The following is a 16,516-nucleotide window of genomic DNA, read 5'->3' as shown; positions in this document are numbered from 1 at the left end:
TGAGTGCACTGCACTGGAGGGGCGCGGTTTTGGCGGATCTGGGTTTTTTGAGAAATGCGGTACGAAGGGAAAACGTTTTTACAAGGATTTGTTCTGTAGACCTCTTAGCAAAACGGCATAGAGCGACTTTAAGCTCGATTTTGTAGTGCCGCACTAAACGTCAAGAAAAAATCCAATATGGCGGGCTGTCAAGTTGTAAGACACCACCTCTCTACCTTGGGGCCGATTTTTCTGACGCGGAAAAAAAATCTCGGGTTTTTGGTGCAAGACGATTTCTTCCTGTGTTTTTCCGCCTGGCACAGGAAGAAAAACGGTGCAAAAACGGTGAAAATCGGAGCCTGCCGCTCCGGGGCTGTAGCTGGTCTGCAGCGGAACTCGAATCCCGCGACGAACGGTGCGGTGGAGCAGCGTGAAACCACCTCGGCCACTTCGCCAATTTTACGCCGCGAGGGGTGTGAACAAAAATTACAAAGGTGAGCACTCCCCCCAGCAGGCCGTGCGAAAATGCGAGACTCGTATTGTGCAACGCGTTTCCCCAAGGATTCTTATCACCGTCAGCAGCAGCTAATGCCAAGTGCGTGAGCACACCTTTACACCCACCCCTCGAGGGTGTGGGGAAGCATCTTGAATTGTTCGTCCTTCGACAGCGCTAGTGAACGAACGAGCATCCGAAATTGCATCTCATCATCGTACCTGCCGCCCGTGTGTGTGCGCGAACCCGTTAATCTCGTCCGCGAGAGATAACCCCGATCGAAGTAGAAGAACCCAAAGTTGAACTGCTCAAGTACCGTTCTCGGGAAGGGCCACACAACCTGTTTTCGGGTTCGGGTAGATTGTAGAAAAGTTCCGCTATTAGGACAGGTTCTTAACGACCCCCCGAGATCGCGCACTGCCTCTCCTCATCTCGTTCGCGAGCAGCGTTTCGAAAGCAGCCTCTACGAGCAGTGAAAAGACGCGGAATGGAAAAGAGAAATGGTATCACGCACGACGAACACGCTTCAGTGGATTGGGGTGTTGGTGGAGATTGTTTGCAGTAGATACGACGAGTTTGCATTCAGCAAATGCACTGCTAGCGTCCGTGTCGCGAATAAAACCGTATCGTAGGAAATCTTGCTGAGGCAGTTTTCTTACAACCCGCTGCACAATAGTAGGCGTCTGCATTAACATTCGTCGCCCCAGCGTCTAAGTGGACATTTGGAATTAATTGCTAAACTGTATCTCTTCGCTTCCACCTTCGCAGATAGATACCGTGTGGGGTTGGGCCTCTGCCCCGCTGCGTCTTGCGGCCAACAGGATGGGCGACGTGCTGATATCGGATCGTCCACCGTCACCGGCGAGGTATTTTCGTTTTCCTTTACCGCCCACTTACTCCTGCTTCGATTTTGAACTAATCTTCGATTGTCTCGTTCCCACCTCCCCCCCTCCCCAGTAGACTGTCACACACCTCGGAGAAGCATCCGCGAGTAACGCTGCAGGAGCTGAATGTCCTGCGGCGCCACCGGGAGCTGTGCGATGTCGTGATCAACGTGAGCGGACGTAAAATCTTCGCCCACCGTGTCATCCTGTCCGCCTGCAGTCCCTACTTTCGGGCCATGTTCACAGGCGAGCTGGAGGAGTCACGTCAGACAGAGGTTACGATTCGGGACATCGATGAAAACGCAATGGAGCTGCTGATCGATTTTTGCTACACCTCGCACATCGTCGTCGAGGAATCGAACGTCCAGACGTTGCTACCGGCGGCCTGTCTGCTTCAGCTGGCCGAAATACAGGATATATGTTGCGAGTTCCTGAAACGACAGCTCGATCCCACCAACTGCCTCGGTATAAGGGCGTTCGCCGATACACACTCGTGCCGGGAGCTGCTCCGTATTGCCGATAAGTTCACGCAGCACAACTTCCAGGAGGTGATGGAAAGCGAAGAGTTCCTGCTGCTGCCGGTCGGCCAGCTGGTGGACATTATCTGCAGCGACGAGCTGAACGTGCGCTCGGAGGAACAGGTTTTCAATGCGGTCATGGCGTGGCTCAAGTACAATGTGGCCGAAAGGCGTCAACATTTGGCACAGGTACTGCAGCACGTGCGAATGCCTCTGCTGAGCCCCAAGTTCCTCGTGGGTACGGTTGGATCCGATTTGTTGGTGCGCTCCGACGAAGCCTGCCGTGATCTGGTGGATGAGGCCAAGAACTATTTGCTGCTGCCACAGGAACGACCGCTCATGCAGGGACCGCGCACACGACCCAGGAAACCGACACGTCGCGGTGAGGTACTGTTTGCGGTTGGTGGATGGTGTTCGGGCGATGCCATTGCCTCGGTTGAGCGGTTCGATCCGGAAACGGCAGACTGGAAGATGGTGGCACCGATGAGCAAACGACGTTGTGGCGTCGGTGTGGCCGTTCTGAACGATCTACTGTACGCCGTTGGAGGGCACGATGGGCAGAGCTATCTGAATAGCATCGAACGGTACGATCCACAAACGAACCAGTGGTCCTGCGATGTAGCACCAACGACCAGCTGCCGCACTAGTGTCGGAGTGGCTGTACTGGAGGGTTTCCTGTACGCTGTCGGTGGCCAGGATGGAGTGCAGTGTTTGAATCACGTCGAACGATATGATCCAAAGGAAAACAAATGGTCCAAGGTGGCCCCCATGACGACACGAAGGCTCGGTGTAGCCGTGGCAGTTCTCGGTGGTTATCTGTACGCAATCGGAGGCTCCGATGGCCAGTGTCCCCTCAACACGGTCGAACGGTACGATCCAAGGCAGAACAAATGGTGCGCCGTCAGTCCGATGTCGACCCGTAGGAAACATCTTGGCTGCGCCGTATTCAACAACTTCATCTACGCCGTCGGAGGACGGGACGATTGTATGGAGCTTTCATCGGCCGAGCGATACAATCCGCACACCAACTCCTGGAGCCCGATCGTCGCCATGACGTCCAGAAGAAGTGGAGTAAGTATTAAGCAACGAAGGTCGCGACTATTGGTGGGCACCAATGGAGACTCTAACTCCTTGTATCACACTTTGTAGGTTGGACTAGCGGTCGTTAATGGGCAGCTGTATGCGGTGGGAGGTTTCGATGGTACGGCCTACCTGAAGACGATCGAAGTGTACGATCCGGAGACGAACCAGTGGCGGCTGTGCGGTTGCATGAACTATCGGCGTCTAGGTGGTGGAGTTGGCGTAATGCGGGCACCACAAACCGAGAACTACATGTGGTAAATAATGTTACAACTATGAAACCCCATCTAAACCTCCCCCCCACCCCCCTTTTCAACCCACTTTATCAAACCATGTACTACATATCCCGTCAACCAACTCGATCTGTGCCGTTCGATCTCGTCTCTTTCTCTACCTCTTCCTACGCCTGAACGCCTTGTGCTTGTGACACTAATAGAGTGATGTCCTTGTGAGTGTAACCCCCACGTACTCACGTTGCTACTGCCGCTGTTTGTTCCTTCGAGGCATGTCTCGTGATCATTCAGATACCATTTAAGAGATTGTGACACTATGACACCCCACTACCATTACTTCGATTAGCGTACGAAATGTGTATCATTCAATTTATGATACAAATTTTTACCTTTCGGTCCTTTTGTTCTACGCCATTTTTCCGCCTTACTTTGCTACTCCATCATCAACCATAAGGCATACCGCGAATGTTTCTTTCTCATTGCTTGAGCTTACAGCTTCGTCTCATGCGTCTCATATAGTCTCCTTTAAAGGCACATTTCATTCCATTGCACCTCACGTTCCTTCTGTTCTTCAAACACCATCTCATCCTTATCACTATCTCCTCCTGGTGCTGGTGAGCTTTGGCATCCGCTTTGATATTGCAACCCTTAATTTGTTCTGTTTTGACGCGCTCGGTTTTAACATCATCCTTTCTTTTTTACTTACCTTTACTTTTAGGATTCGCAAAGATTCCGTTGTTTAACATTCACACAAACACACTCTCGACTAGTTTCCGTTTGCTCGCCCTCGGTACACTGTGCCAAATGCTGAGTGGCGACGCAAATGAGGTACGGTAGCTGTCGTAGAGTGCACATACTCTCTCGTTGACTTTACACGTTTAGGAGAAGCGTTTTTGGGTTGAAATCGGACACCAAAAGCGTATGATTGCGCCCACAGACACAAAAAAGACACAACGTATGCTGCCACTCGCGTCTTCTCACTGTGTGTGGTATTTTGTAGAACGTGGTGCATCCCATACTCACAAACGAGAGAAAGATGAGGTTGATTAGGCAGAATGGAACCCCAAGGGAAGGAATCGATTGAGATAAGAAAGCTGCGTGGGGCTTTCAATCCTTTACAAGTTTTATGAATTTGAACCCGTGAATAGTATCAGTATCGCGAAGAGATAGATCGAGAACCAGAGCGAGAGCCAGAGAAAAAGAGCGGCAAAAGGTGAAGCTGTTTTGGAAGAATTTTAAACCCCTCTAGCTAGTGCAACTGTATTGTTTCAGTTGCTTTTTAAAGTTCATAATGCACGCAAATAGAAGGTATAAGGTGCTCCAGTTTAAGCACTCCTTGGCAGGCACGTTGGTCAGCAGTAGCAAACTATGCCTGGGTTTGTGTCAGTGTTTCACACTTCCAGCCTATGCCAAGAATCTCTTTGTTACAACAAATATTTTTTCAAATTTTCCTGTATTCCTGCATGTGAGTGCCACAAGTTACAACCCGCTTCATCCAACCCCCCGGATGTGATCTCATCTCGAATGCCTCATTAATGCTTACATGTTAAAGTTGTGGAATGTGTTTCTCCCTTCGGACATGTACGGTGCATGTATGTCCACTGCTTTCTTTTTCTCCTCTTTTCTTCCTCTTCCTCTCACTCTGTATCTTGATCTTTCGCTTTCTCTCTCACTCTCTTTTACTCTCTTTATCTGTCGGTTTCAGTCTTTATCCCTGTGTTGGTATAAATTGACGCCCTTGTTCGAGATTCGATCGATCCGAAGGAGCAGAAGCTGCTGACAAACGAGCAGGTGTACGAATGTGAGCTGAGCCAGCAATCTTGTCCACCATGCTCGCTCAAGTCCACGCTTTTACGAACGACATATAGAACTCAGGACAGGGACGCTCTGACAGATAGGGATGATCAACTCGCAGGATCTTAAATTGATTGATCATTTCTTGTAGATACTACTAGATTAGTGTTAAGCATGTGGTTAAGGTTCATCTCTTGCTAAACTAAAATGATAAAGCGAATACTGAAAGTCATGGAGCTAGAGACGACTCGGCACGACACGACACGGAACAGCAGTAAAAGTTGTGTGAGAAAATGCTCCCGCAAAATGGAAACACAAATTGAGTTTCATAGATAACATTGTGGTAACACCCTTCCAAAGCGTGTGTGTGGGGTCTCTGTACACGAGACAGATTGAGTCCGCCCGTTCTCGGAATAGATTAACGTTATGATGGCTGAAGATAAGTGTGCGAACAGTAATCGTAAAGTAGTATTATCATTATGCGTAGATAATGTTTGGTTTCGCTCCTCTCGCGCAGCCCCACCTCTTACCTATCACGCAAACTGCACTTAGCTCGCTAGGGTGCGAGGATTTTTTTATGGTTCTTGTGAGGACGCAAGGCTGTTGTTTTTGGGCCAGATACGTGACGTGAAGATGACGACGACGACGACGACGACGACGATGGCGTGCATATAAATCGTTAACCATAATCGATAACAACCGTTGCTCGGTGTGGAGTTTGGCGGAGACAAATGAAAAAAACCTAAGGATTATGAAATTAATTTAGAGTAGTTTTCAACTGTTGCCGGTTTCCCAGTTGCAAACACCATCTTAACTCATCCCGCTAAGAAAGTGCATCTTATCCTGTGGCTTATATCTTCACTTGCTCCCGCTTTCTCTCTATCGATCAGATATATGGAGTAGCTGTACCGTAGGATGTTAGGGTTCGCATTATGCGTTATTCATTGCTTGTTTCATTTCTTTTCGTTTTCGATTTTGCTTGCCTTTCATACCAACACGTTGTTTTTTCTCATTTTACCATTAAACTAATTTATTGCATTGATGGTGTAGAGTGGAGCAGAACGTAGCAAAAAAAAAATGAGCAGAAGAGAAGAGAAATCACTAAAATAGTGAAACGCGGATTAGCGTAAAAAAGTGATTATGAAACTGTTATGATTAATTGAAAAGAGCCCTTCCTGTGTAATGACGACATGACACACGACGATAGAGGATGATTGTGATGCGAAGATTAAAATGTGAACCGTGTACCGTTTTCGACGAAAAGAAGCAGGAGGCAGATACTGGAATATACGAACCCCCAGAATTGATGTCGGCAATCGATAAAATGGAGTTCAGGTCTATTTGTTTTTATGATTTTGATGACAGTAAAATGATAGCAATACATATGTGGAGTAGACAAGCAAAACTTCTTATCACGCCGCTTCTAGGCGCACCGTACGTTCAACTATACCAGCCATCGGGATAGCATCGGGAGTGAGTTGCATAAACCCACGCGGACCACAATCTGATTGTAGTAAATTTTTTGGTAGCATTTTATAGCCTTAGTTTTATCAGTGTGATTTTATCTGATTAGCTGGGTTAATCTACCTTAGCTGGTCGGTATTCGGTCTTGCAGCTCGAACGGTGGTCGATCGATGTGTAGCAGTCAACATCTAAGCGTTTTGCTGGACGGATATCCTAAGCGACATGAGTTCCTTGTTGAAGAACACTGTGCGCAGTGCGCATGGTGGTGCACCAACCCCATCTAAGCTGAACGCCAAGGCAAGCAAAGCTATTGATTCGTTGGCGGAAAAGGATCCGACCGAAATCATGGCGGCTGGTAGTGTCATCACATCGCAAGAAGGCTTGAATCGCTTGACCGAAAGTATCGGTGGTGGTGTCGATAGTGCAGTGACAGCATCCGGCCAGATGGTCAGTCAGTTTCAGCAGGGCCTGGAAGGGGGAATCGCAAACGTTCAGGAAGGCATCGGCGACATAACCGACGTAGCAGGAGCGTCGGCAAGACGGGCGATGGAGAGCATTGGGGACGTAACCGACCAAGCAGGAGCGGCGGCACAGTCTGCCCTCACGTCGGCGATGGAGATGAAGGAAGGCGTACAGGAGCAGCTAGGAGAGGTCGAAGCAGTCGCCCAAGTGGCCCAGGTCGCTGCCGCCTCTGGAGCTCTGACGACCATGTCGACCATGGTACGTGTGTGTAAGCAGCAAAGGAACCTTAACTTCCTTTCTACTATTCTAGTTCACCTTCCAGCACAGGATCACGTGTGGTGTGCCGCACTACGCATAGAAGGAATGCGTGGCGTGAGCAGCCCTCAAATGGAATTGCCGTTAACCTTGTCCTCTTGCTTTGAAATGTGGGTTAGATCGCAGCTAACTACGACGATCTAGTCGTCGTTTCGATAGTGACAGATTTATTGCTAATCCCTTCGTGCCCTTCAATGATTGGATTGCGAAGCATATTTCGGTTATCGAATGTAAGATAACGGATACGCAGCTAGCCCGATTACACGGTAGATATCAACAGCACGCTACCGGAGCAGCATGCTGATAAGCAGTTATGACTGATAACGTCGTGCCTCGTGCGTCCGTGGATTATTCCTAAGCTGGATATTAATTGGATACCGGTATGCCAGTATCTTTGACCCCTGGAAGCGACCGGGGAAGACCTCTTGCCGGATGAGATGAATGATGTCATAGCAGGAGTATACCGTCAGCGATGTCGTTGGCACCACGTGTGTGTGTAGAGCGGCAGGTCAGGCCCATGCGATATTTGCAGTAGTAGTTGTGATGGTGGCGACGGTCACAGATCATAGCATAGCGTCCGCGTCGTTTACTCATCGCTGGGTAACCCTTGCCCGTTCCGCTACGCATTCAATTTCAGCCAAACTGTCGTGCGGCGTAGACGCGGTTGTTTGAGTGGGGTGCTTGTTGTGCTCGCGGTATCAGCTGGTACGCTTTATTGGACCATCTGTGACGCAGTGTCGCAGTTTGGGCTGATGGTAATAGGCGTTTTGCAATGGATTTCAAGTGTCCGCTCTGTGAGGCGTACTTTTTAAGTAAGGAGTTGCTAGACAAGCATGTAAAGGATGCACACACGACGTACTATTACGACACGTACCTAGTGGTACCTCTTGTCTTGAATGATCTTAGCACGATCGGTACGACGACCGCCGTTGTTACCACCGCGCCTGTGCCGGTAAGCACTAACAGGGAGGGAAGGCGAATTTCTGCTCAAGGTCACCACCGGCGAGTGAAATGGTTTATGTTCTTGAAATGTGCGTCCCAGTATTTGGCCAAATTTATATTTAACCTTTCACCGTTCATTGTGCATTTACAGGGAGGAACCGATGCGACGCTGGAGATGGAGGACGATGGGTGTTGCTGTGGTCTGTGTGACTGTGACTGTGACTGTTGTGACTGTGGCGATTGTGGCTGCGGGCTATGTGATTGCGATTGCTCCTGTTCTATCATGTGAGCCGGTTGGCATTCCCCCGGATCTGCGAGCGCCACACTTCCTATCGCTTCCGGTGATCTGCTGATGATTAAGCCTAACGACGGTCAGCCACGGCCAGTGGTGGTGCTGTTATGTTTGATAAGACCCTCGATATCCGGGTGCCATGTAAAACATCGTACAACAGAAATGGTGCAGGTCCCTTTTAAGAGAATGCTCTCCCAACTGTTTACCTCAATTGAGTGCATTCAACGAGAAGCCATTAAACGTGTTCATCTATTTTAAGCGAGGAGATTGTAGGGACGCGTTGAAGAAGGTATTTAAAATCGGGTGGATTTCTGGTTAAATGATTAAGCAACGATTGATTGAAGAAAGATCAATCAGTTTCATCCACTATTGCCATTATTTGGGATTATTTTTATAACTTTGTGTTAAATAAACATCCATAAAGATATTCGCTGTTACCGGTGGGTCGGATGATGAGGGAGCCGATGGGGCACTCTTGCGCCACCCCGAAGTATGTGACTCACCCCCATGTTTTTCTCATGTTTTCCACGCAAAAAACGGCTGGACGCTCAAAATTGATCCCGCGTTTTTTTTATTTTTAAATTTAAGTATAGAACTCGCAGCTATAAACGGAACAGTTTTCCAACAGATTTTCGAGCAGTCGTTCGAGTTGTGTGTTTCTGCTGCATACTTTCGGGTGTAACAGGAAAATCCTCGCATTCGCTTCCGGTTCGGGAGAATCCCGTTCAACTCAAATCCCGGTTCACGTGAAATCCCCCGCAAAAATTCGCTTGTTCGAGGCCAAAACCCGTTCCATGAGAAATCCATAGACAAAAACGGTCAGGGTGGCGATGTGGTACTACAAGGATTGTTACAGGCCCAGGTGGTGGTGAGTCCTACCAGAAATCTTCCCGAAAACCAAGGCCAAAAAGATGGACAGGCGTTTTGTGTTGGGTGCGACGGAACCCGCCGAGCGCGGCGAGATGAGCTTCAAGTGTCCACTCTGTGATATGCCGATCGAGACGCAGGAGAAGCTGCACCAGCACATCAAGGTTACTCATAGCCATTACTATTACGATACGTATCTGTTTCCGCCGGAAATGCTGTTCCCGGGCGCCTCCGTTAGCACGACAGCGAACGTGGAGGGTGTGATAAGTAACGAACCGGTAAGCTGGCCGTAGTCAATAGTCTGTTGGCATTGAGTATTGCTCTGTTTACTTTTAGCTCTCCACGCCGGAAGTGACGATCGAACAAACGGAGGAAGAATGCTGTGCCTGCTGCGCGTACGAGGAATCCGGTTCGGCGGGCGATTGTGGGTTTTGTGATTGCGAGGATGATGGCCAGGGCGAGTGCGATGACTGTCTCGTGATGTGAAGCCGGTATTTGCATCATGCGGTCCACGAGGTACGGGCATGCGCCAGGATAATAGTAATTGCATTTGGTTAAAGGCGGAAGGATGATGCCACAGGACATCCAGCATTGCTCGCAAGTGCCTACTTTGCTCTAAGGCTTCGATCCGCAATATTTTTACCGGTACACCCAAAATAGCTACAGGGTTCCCGCCAGCTACAGGGATGATTCCGCATCCGCTTGGGAGGGTGGTATTGATTTTTATCATTTTTTTTTATCTTGGCGCATCCCGGAGCAAACCATGTCGGAAGCAACTCAACCCCCATTCCTCACTCTCTATTTCTCTCGTTTTGAGGTACAAAACCCACAAAGAACAAAGTTAACGTCTGGGGATAGAACGTGACAGCGTTTGTAGAGCTGAACTGAATGTATGAGTGTTCAAGCCCGAGAGGGTGATCTAGAGTCCCACCTGTCGTTGTTGTCGTAGCGATTAGTATTCGGATCTTGAGATGGCCGATCCAGGAAAGGCCCCAGAAAGGATAGCAAGTACCTCCGGCAGGGTGCCTCTCGTTATCGTCGTTGTTAACAGCTGCTACTAGTTAACACATCTAGTGTATACGTGTGTCTGTTTGTCTGTGTGCATGCTGCTCGTTGTTTTAGGTTTAGCTCCCAACGTTTCCTTCAAGGAACGAACCTCCGATTTTTGGTGGTAGAAACACTTTCAAGCGTAGCGTTTAGTAAGCGATGGCAATATTTAGGAACTAGAATGGGAACTAGGGACGCTGCGTGACGAAAGAAGGAAGAGCAATGCTCCATCGATCATACTCATTAGCAAGTAACGAATGATACGACGATGTACGGTGTTTGCCGTATAGTTGGCTGTGTAGGGACAAGCAATCTTAAGATGGCCAGGTAGAACTGCTAGATGGAAGCGTAGGACATCACCTCATAACACTCAACAGACGCAGTTGCAATGGTGAAGCAAAAGAGGTCAGCACTCTATTCTGTAGGACGATAATTGTGACTTTTCTCCACCATTTCTCAAACGAACACACGTCCAAAACCCACCTAGCGGTAACACGTAGAGTACAAGACTGTAGTGGCACGAAACTAAAACTCGAAATGAAATCACCAAAGGATTTGCGCTCACCTGATCTTGGCCCCTCAGGCTCCAAACGCTGTATAGTTTGTGCCAAGAAATGAAAAAAGGAAACCCCTTTACCCCGTTTTTTAAGTATCTCAAGTTATCGTTACGAGTTTTAAGATTTTATAACACACAACATTGGAAACCTATAGACTGCCTTTCGCTTAGCGACTCGATCCTTCTTCTTCCATCCTTGCGTTTTGGTGCGCGATGTGCCGAGCGACATAAACCTTCCGGGAGACGATTTTATTTTAGGCGTTTTGTACCCAGTAAGAAATGGAAATGGAAACAAACCCTCTCGAATTCCCCACCGGGCAAGTAGCGAGTTATACGAAAGCCAAGCCATTTTGTATCGAAGCAAGCTCATTAGTAGAGACTGAGGAAGGCGATGCTCCCCCCTTGGACATGTCTTAGCAGAAATGAAATAAAAGAAAAAAAAGTATCCCAAACAGAATACATTTACAATGAGATATACGTTTAGCTTTACAAAATCCAAATCTTGTCCATGAGTGCACGCTACAATGATAGCATTTTTATTATAGGAACGAAATGGCTCTACGCTCATTAATGATTCTTAAATAGGTTTAAATGTTGTAAAAGAAGCATTTACAAGAAGGCAGCAGTAAATATGAGAAGGATAAAAAAACCAGTCCCCCTTAAAAACCGATACAAAACACAGTAGGCAAGGCTCAGAGCACTCAAATGTTACCAGCTGGAATGGAACATATTGCAAATGGAAGCTCGTAGAGTGTACGGTAATAAAAGGAATACAAACCGTACGTACGATTTCGTTCTTTCGGTGTCCTCGGTTGTTATTTGCAGCATTCGCCATCCACTAACTAGCTCGCCAGTTACAGCTTCATCAACTCTGGAGGAAATCAAAACTAAACTTCCAAACGATGGGAAAACTTTTTCCGCTGCCTGTGCCCAGTGGATCCAGTTACTCCTGTTACATCTCAAGAGGATAAAAGGTGGAGAATAGCAAATGATAGAGTGTCCCCTCGCGTTATCAGTTTTCGATCATCGGTGATACCGGTCCATGCGGGTAGTGTAGGTCCGGAAATACTGCCTTCAATATGTTGCAGTCTTACGAGCAAAAAGTTTGCGAGCAAGGATGTCCTTGTGCGTCTAGTGAGTTATCTCGATTCTCCAGTTTCTCCGCCGGTTTTGCCTCTGTGAGATTACCTTTCTCGGTGGGATGCCATGGTACGTGGCATACTGATAGCGCTGCGTGATAGCAGCTATACGGTTCCCATTTTTCCCGGTCCTTTCATCATTTATTCGTACGCCAGCGTTTTTCTTGTGGTTTACGTTTTTGTTTTGTTGTATTATATCATTCGGAGCGATCTGCTGTTGGTGGGTTTGCGGTGCCATCCTCAAAAGCACTACTTTCATGCTGTGCGCCGTGAACGAAAAACAGACAAACTTATGCTCCTCCCTTTAGTGTCAGGCACACACTAATCGTGTGTGCGTGTGTGTGCGAGAAGAGCTCGGTTTCATATTTCTTCCTCTCTGTAGCACAGCACAAAGTACCATAAACCCTTCCAGCGGCTCCCGGTATCCTGTTTTTATTTATGTTTCTTTGTTAGTTTTTCGCCTTTTGGGCCGTATTGTCGAACTGCTGACCATCGGGAGGGAAGAATGTAGAAGTAGAAGAAAAAAACCCCACAAACAAAAACCCTCTCGCAACTAATACAAAACTACAATCAGTTGCGGTCCAGATGAGCAAGGGACAATAAAAAAGGGAATCCTGCTCCCCCTCGCTTGGAAGGAGTGTCACCGAAACTGTAGCTTGCTGGTTGAAGGCATAATGGTGGTCCTGAAATTACGATAACTGGACAATCAAAACGCACAAACTTTGACCATACTCACCCGACGATCCCGGTCGTACTAGACGGTCCGGTATGGTCACAACGGAATTGCCACCGGAGCAACTCCTCGGAGGCAACAAAGTTGGCCCCCCTTGGCAGTTTCTACGCAATCAGCATCACAGCGGCACCGGCTGCTTTGTTTCTTTTGCTGCTGCTCACAAATTTGCGTACTTTGCCCAGCTCCCTTCAGGAATGGGAGGAAATGTCGATTTCGATGTATTTTTATGCGAATTGTTTGCAAAGTATTTGCGCCCGTATTTTGCTTTCTTTGATTTTTGGCTGCCCCGATGTAATGGGGCAGAAGAAGTAACGGTGTTCTTCTGGGACTTTGGCGTGTTTAGAAAGTTGGCCTCTTTCTTATCGTGACACACACACATGCAACATAAAGTATGGGTAGTTGGACAATATAGGCTAATGGCAGCAATTAGATGACCAAGGGCCTTCTCACTCTGTCACCAAGCTATAACTACCTCAAGGGAGGCTACAAATAAGCCTGACATTCACTTATATTTCGTTCAGCCTTCCTCACCGTCACCTTCCTGCTGCTTCCTAAACCGAAAGCAAAAAAAAAAAGGAATACAACTGCTGCCATGAGGCGGAATTTGATTTTAATGCAGATAAATAATTCACCAGCCAGCAGCCAGCAGCCAGCAAACCGTTTCGTTGCTGTTTTCCGGTGTCAGAAAAGCGTGGAAATTGCTTTTGCCACTACCGCAGCCAGTCACCCCCACCGCAGTGTCCTGGAGCTTGCCGAAAATTCAAAAAAGCTCGAGAAGTGAAACGGACCAAACACTAAGCGAGATTTCTGTAGTCAGAAATCAAAGTCCAAAGTCCGGTTTACCAGCCTCCGGTGGATGCAAAGGATGCAAATCCACCTACCACCTCCACCACCACCACTACCAGTAGAAGCAGCAGCAGTAACAGGATTTTCTCCGCAGTTGACTCAAGTTCACTAAAACTAAATCCAGCCAGCCAGGAAGCCAGCAGCTAGCCAGCCGGCCAATCCGGCGAGAAGGGGTGCTTTCCGCCTCTGCTGGCAGAGTGCAGGAAGCAGAAGGAAGCGGGCTGTGACAGGGTATGAATCGTTGCTTTATTGCCGCTATTTAAATGCAAATTTTGTAATTTACAACTTTCATCCGAAGGAGCCCAACGTGTGGCCAACGCTGAACGAGAAAGAGACGACCGGACGGATGGGAAGAGAGAGCGAGAGAGCGAGAGGGAGAGATAGAAAGAGAGTGACGGTGGTTTGGGCGCGAGAGTTTTTCTCGTTCTGGTTCGTTCCATCCGGATGCCTTCGATGCCACTTGCCATTGGCCGGCCTGACGCTTCCCGGTTTTCCCTCCCTCCCGAAACTCTCGAGGCTAATGGGCGTGCAACCATGAACCAAACCACGGCGGGACTGTGCTCCCGGTGCTTGCCCTGGTTCCTCGTCCATCGTCGTCCTAATTTGAGCCAAGATTTCCCAAGAATCGAGACACCATGGCTCGACACCGGCAAAAAAAGGGCGGAGAAAATGCAGCAGCAGCAGCAGCAACGGCGTCACCGTTGTCCTTTTTGGTTCCTTTTTTCCTTAACTTTACGATTTTGCTTGCATTGCCTTCTCGGCGTGTCTGACCAACCATCCCCCTCCCTCTTAGTTTGTGTGATCCCCTGGGGTATGCTCCCTGCTCTTATGGTTTATGTGATTTAAGGTCCTTAGCCGTACCACCGAGTCCCAGTTGGCACTGGTGGCATGGATGGAATGGAGCGAAGGAAAAGCCCTCCTTCTTCCTCGCTCGCTCGCTCGCTCGTTGGGCTCACGTTTTTGGCGAGATGCTAAGATCTCTGGCCTCCGGGCAGTCGGGCAGCCGGGCAGCCAGGCAGCCGGGCAAGAAAATTACCAATTAGTGGCCCGCGTCCACGGCACCAATGCTCCAATGCAGTCAATGAATAAATTAAAACAAATTAATTTGTGGTGACCGTCGTGCTGGCATTTCCGCTAGATTCTCTCTATCTAACACACACACATACACGTACTCAAAGCGCGACCGAGATTCATTTTGTTTATGTGAAGCCCATCCAGAGCGACCAAAGGGAACCAAGACCAGGGGAGTCTTTCTTCAACCTTTTTCTTTTTAACGTCCATACCCCGAAATGGACAAATTTTATGAAAAATTGCTTCAATTTCGTAATTGCACCGCGATGGCATCGTCGTCGTCGTCGTCGTCGTTGCCGTTTGCTCCTCACTGGGCGCATGGCATGGCAGGACACTGCACTTTCTGAATGTGTCGCTCCGGCAGCCCCGTTGCAGCTGCTGCTTTCTTTCGGGTTCGCTGAGCAAATGTGCCTCGTAATCTGGAATGCTGGCGCAGCCGAAGGGACAGTCGTTGGCAGCGCCGCTTGCAGTGCAGTGGAAAGGGCAGAGAATTTTCTTTTGATGCCCGCTCCCGAGGTGAATGTCTTCGCGAGGTGGAAGATGCTGCAAAACAAAAACGAGCATCCCCCCCGAAAGGATGCCTCCCTCGTCTCCTCGGCTTCTCTCACTCGCTCGCTGACAATGAGCACCGCACGGTGTGGCAACGAGGAGGAGGAGGAGGAGCAGAAGAGGGAAGAGGTCGTTATGAAATGAGAAAGGGGAATCTTGCAATTTGTGCAATTTATTGTTTTGTTCCCGTGCATCCAGTGGAACACGGAATAGGATTCCGGTGCGGTACGGATTTGCATGCCATGGCGGCAAGGCAACTGACACCGGTGAAAGGGGTCGCGGGGGCATCATTTACTTTCAGGCTCAGTAGATGAGCATGATGTTGGCCGGAGGGGGGTTGGTGCTTTTTGAGTTGTAGGAAAATCAAATCTTTTGACCCTGTTTTGATCTTTGGCTCGGTTCATCGTTGGTCCTCTTGCTTTTTTTTTTGGAGTGGCTTTGGAGCGGCAACATCATTCAAATGCAGCCGTCGTCAGTGCTGGATGTAGAGCTAATGAATGCACTTGAGCAGCAGTTCGACAGTACAAGGGAGACCAGACAGTAGCTTTCTCTCTCTCTCTCTCTACTTCTCTTTCTCTCGGAACATCAAGTTGACACAATATGCGCGCAGCATGTTGCTGCTTTTGTCAAGCATATAATTAGCCGAGGAAGGGAGTAATTACAAGCAGAGAAGGGTTTTTGTGTGAACCTTGGTGTACGAGTGCAGAGCGATGAATAGAGCCCGAAAATGAATAGCACTCTGGTGAAAGGGATCGTGATGTGCCGCTTCACGAATTCAAAGGATGCTTTGGAATTGTAAAGATCAAACACACAGCAGTCCTTATGACTGCCACATTGTGCAAGGTTGCCCATCAGAAAACGCGAAACGCATTTCAGCATTACTTGTTGGATGCCTAGCTAAGGAATGTTGTGGTCCATTCGCTGAGCTGCGAAGTTTTATCACTTATCTCCATCGATCACTTTCGAATGTCCGAACCTTCCGGAGCTTAAGTCCGGCTGATGACATTGGACCAACCACGCGCTAATGTTGGGCAAGAAAAATATGTTTCCCACTGACGCAGTGATGAAAAGTCTGTCCATTGGCTAAAGCTAATCTTCTAATTTGATGTCACAAACCTCCATTCGAACCCCATTCATCCCTCCCCATTCGCCAAACCAATCAATCTTACTCAATCCAAACGTGCGGCGAAGAGCAAAGTTGTGCAAGCGCAGGATTAGAAGTGAATTTACTAAACTTTTCTCCACGCGCGTG

The 16,516-nt window shown here is 48.5% G+C and overlaps 3 protein-coding genes across 8 annotated transcripts; all 3 read left to right on the top strand.

The window, feature by feature from the left end:
* Positions 1-252: 252 nt before the first annotated feature.
* LOC125957474 (kelch-like protein diablo) lies at positions 253-6,328 on the top strand. 6 transcript variants are annotated; one of them, XM_049690213.1, is made up of 5 exons: positions 253-473; positions 1,241-1,338; positions 1,433-2,945; positions 3,024-3,211; positions 4,893-6,328. In XM_049690213.1, the coding sequence occupies exons 2-5, from the start codon at positions 1,295-1,297 to the stop codon at positions 4,918-4,920; spliced, it is 1,773 nt and encodes a 590-aa protein (XP_049546170.1). In that variant the 5' UTR covers positions 253-473; positions 1,241-1,294; the 3' UTR covers positions 4,921-6,328. The 6 variants fall into 6 exon arrangements, with proteins under 6 accessions (XP_049546170.1, XP_049546173.1, XP_049546168.1 ...); XM_049690216.1 differs by having other exon boundaries at positions 3,906-6,328; XM_049690211.1 differs by having other exon boundaries at positions 1,430-2,945.
* A 1,539-nt stretch (positions 6,329-7,867) lies between these two features.
* LOC125957503 (uncharacterized) lies at positions 7,868-8,877 on the top strand. The gene is made up of 2 exons (XM_049690247.1): positions 7,868-8,174; positions 8,316-8,877. The coding sequence occupies exons 1-2, from the start codon at positions 7,995-7,997 to the stop codon at positions 8,451-8,453; spliced, it is 318 nt and encodes a 105-aa protein (XP_049546204.1). The 5' UTR covers positions 7,868-7,994; the 3' UTR covers positions 8,454-8,877.
* Positions 8,878-9,140: 263 nt separating this feature from the next.
* On the top strand, positions 9,141-11,655 carry LOC125957500 (uncharacterized). The gene is made up of 2 exons (XM_049690245.1): positions 9,141-9,601; positions 9,660-11,655. The coding sequence occupies exons 1-2, from the start codon at positions 9,368-9,370 to the stop codon at positions 9,807-9,809; spliced, it is 384 nt and encodes a 127-aa protein (XP_049546202.1). The 5' UTR covers positions 9,141-9,367; the 3' UTR covers positions 9,810-11,655.
* Positions 11,656-16,516: the final 4,861 nt, after the last annotated feature.

This window comes from Anopheles darlingi, chromosome 3 (assembly GCF_943734745.1).
Source record: "Anopheles darlingi chromosome 3, idAnoDarlMG_H_01, whole genome shotgun sequence".
NCBI lineage: Eukaryota > Metazoa > Arthropoda > Insecta > Diptera > Culicidae > Anopheles > Anopheles darlingi.
The sequence above is the reverse complement of the archived record's forward strand: the minus strand, read 5'-3'. Positions and strand labels throughout refer to the sequence as shown.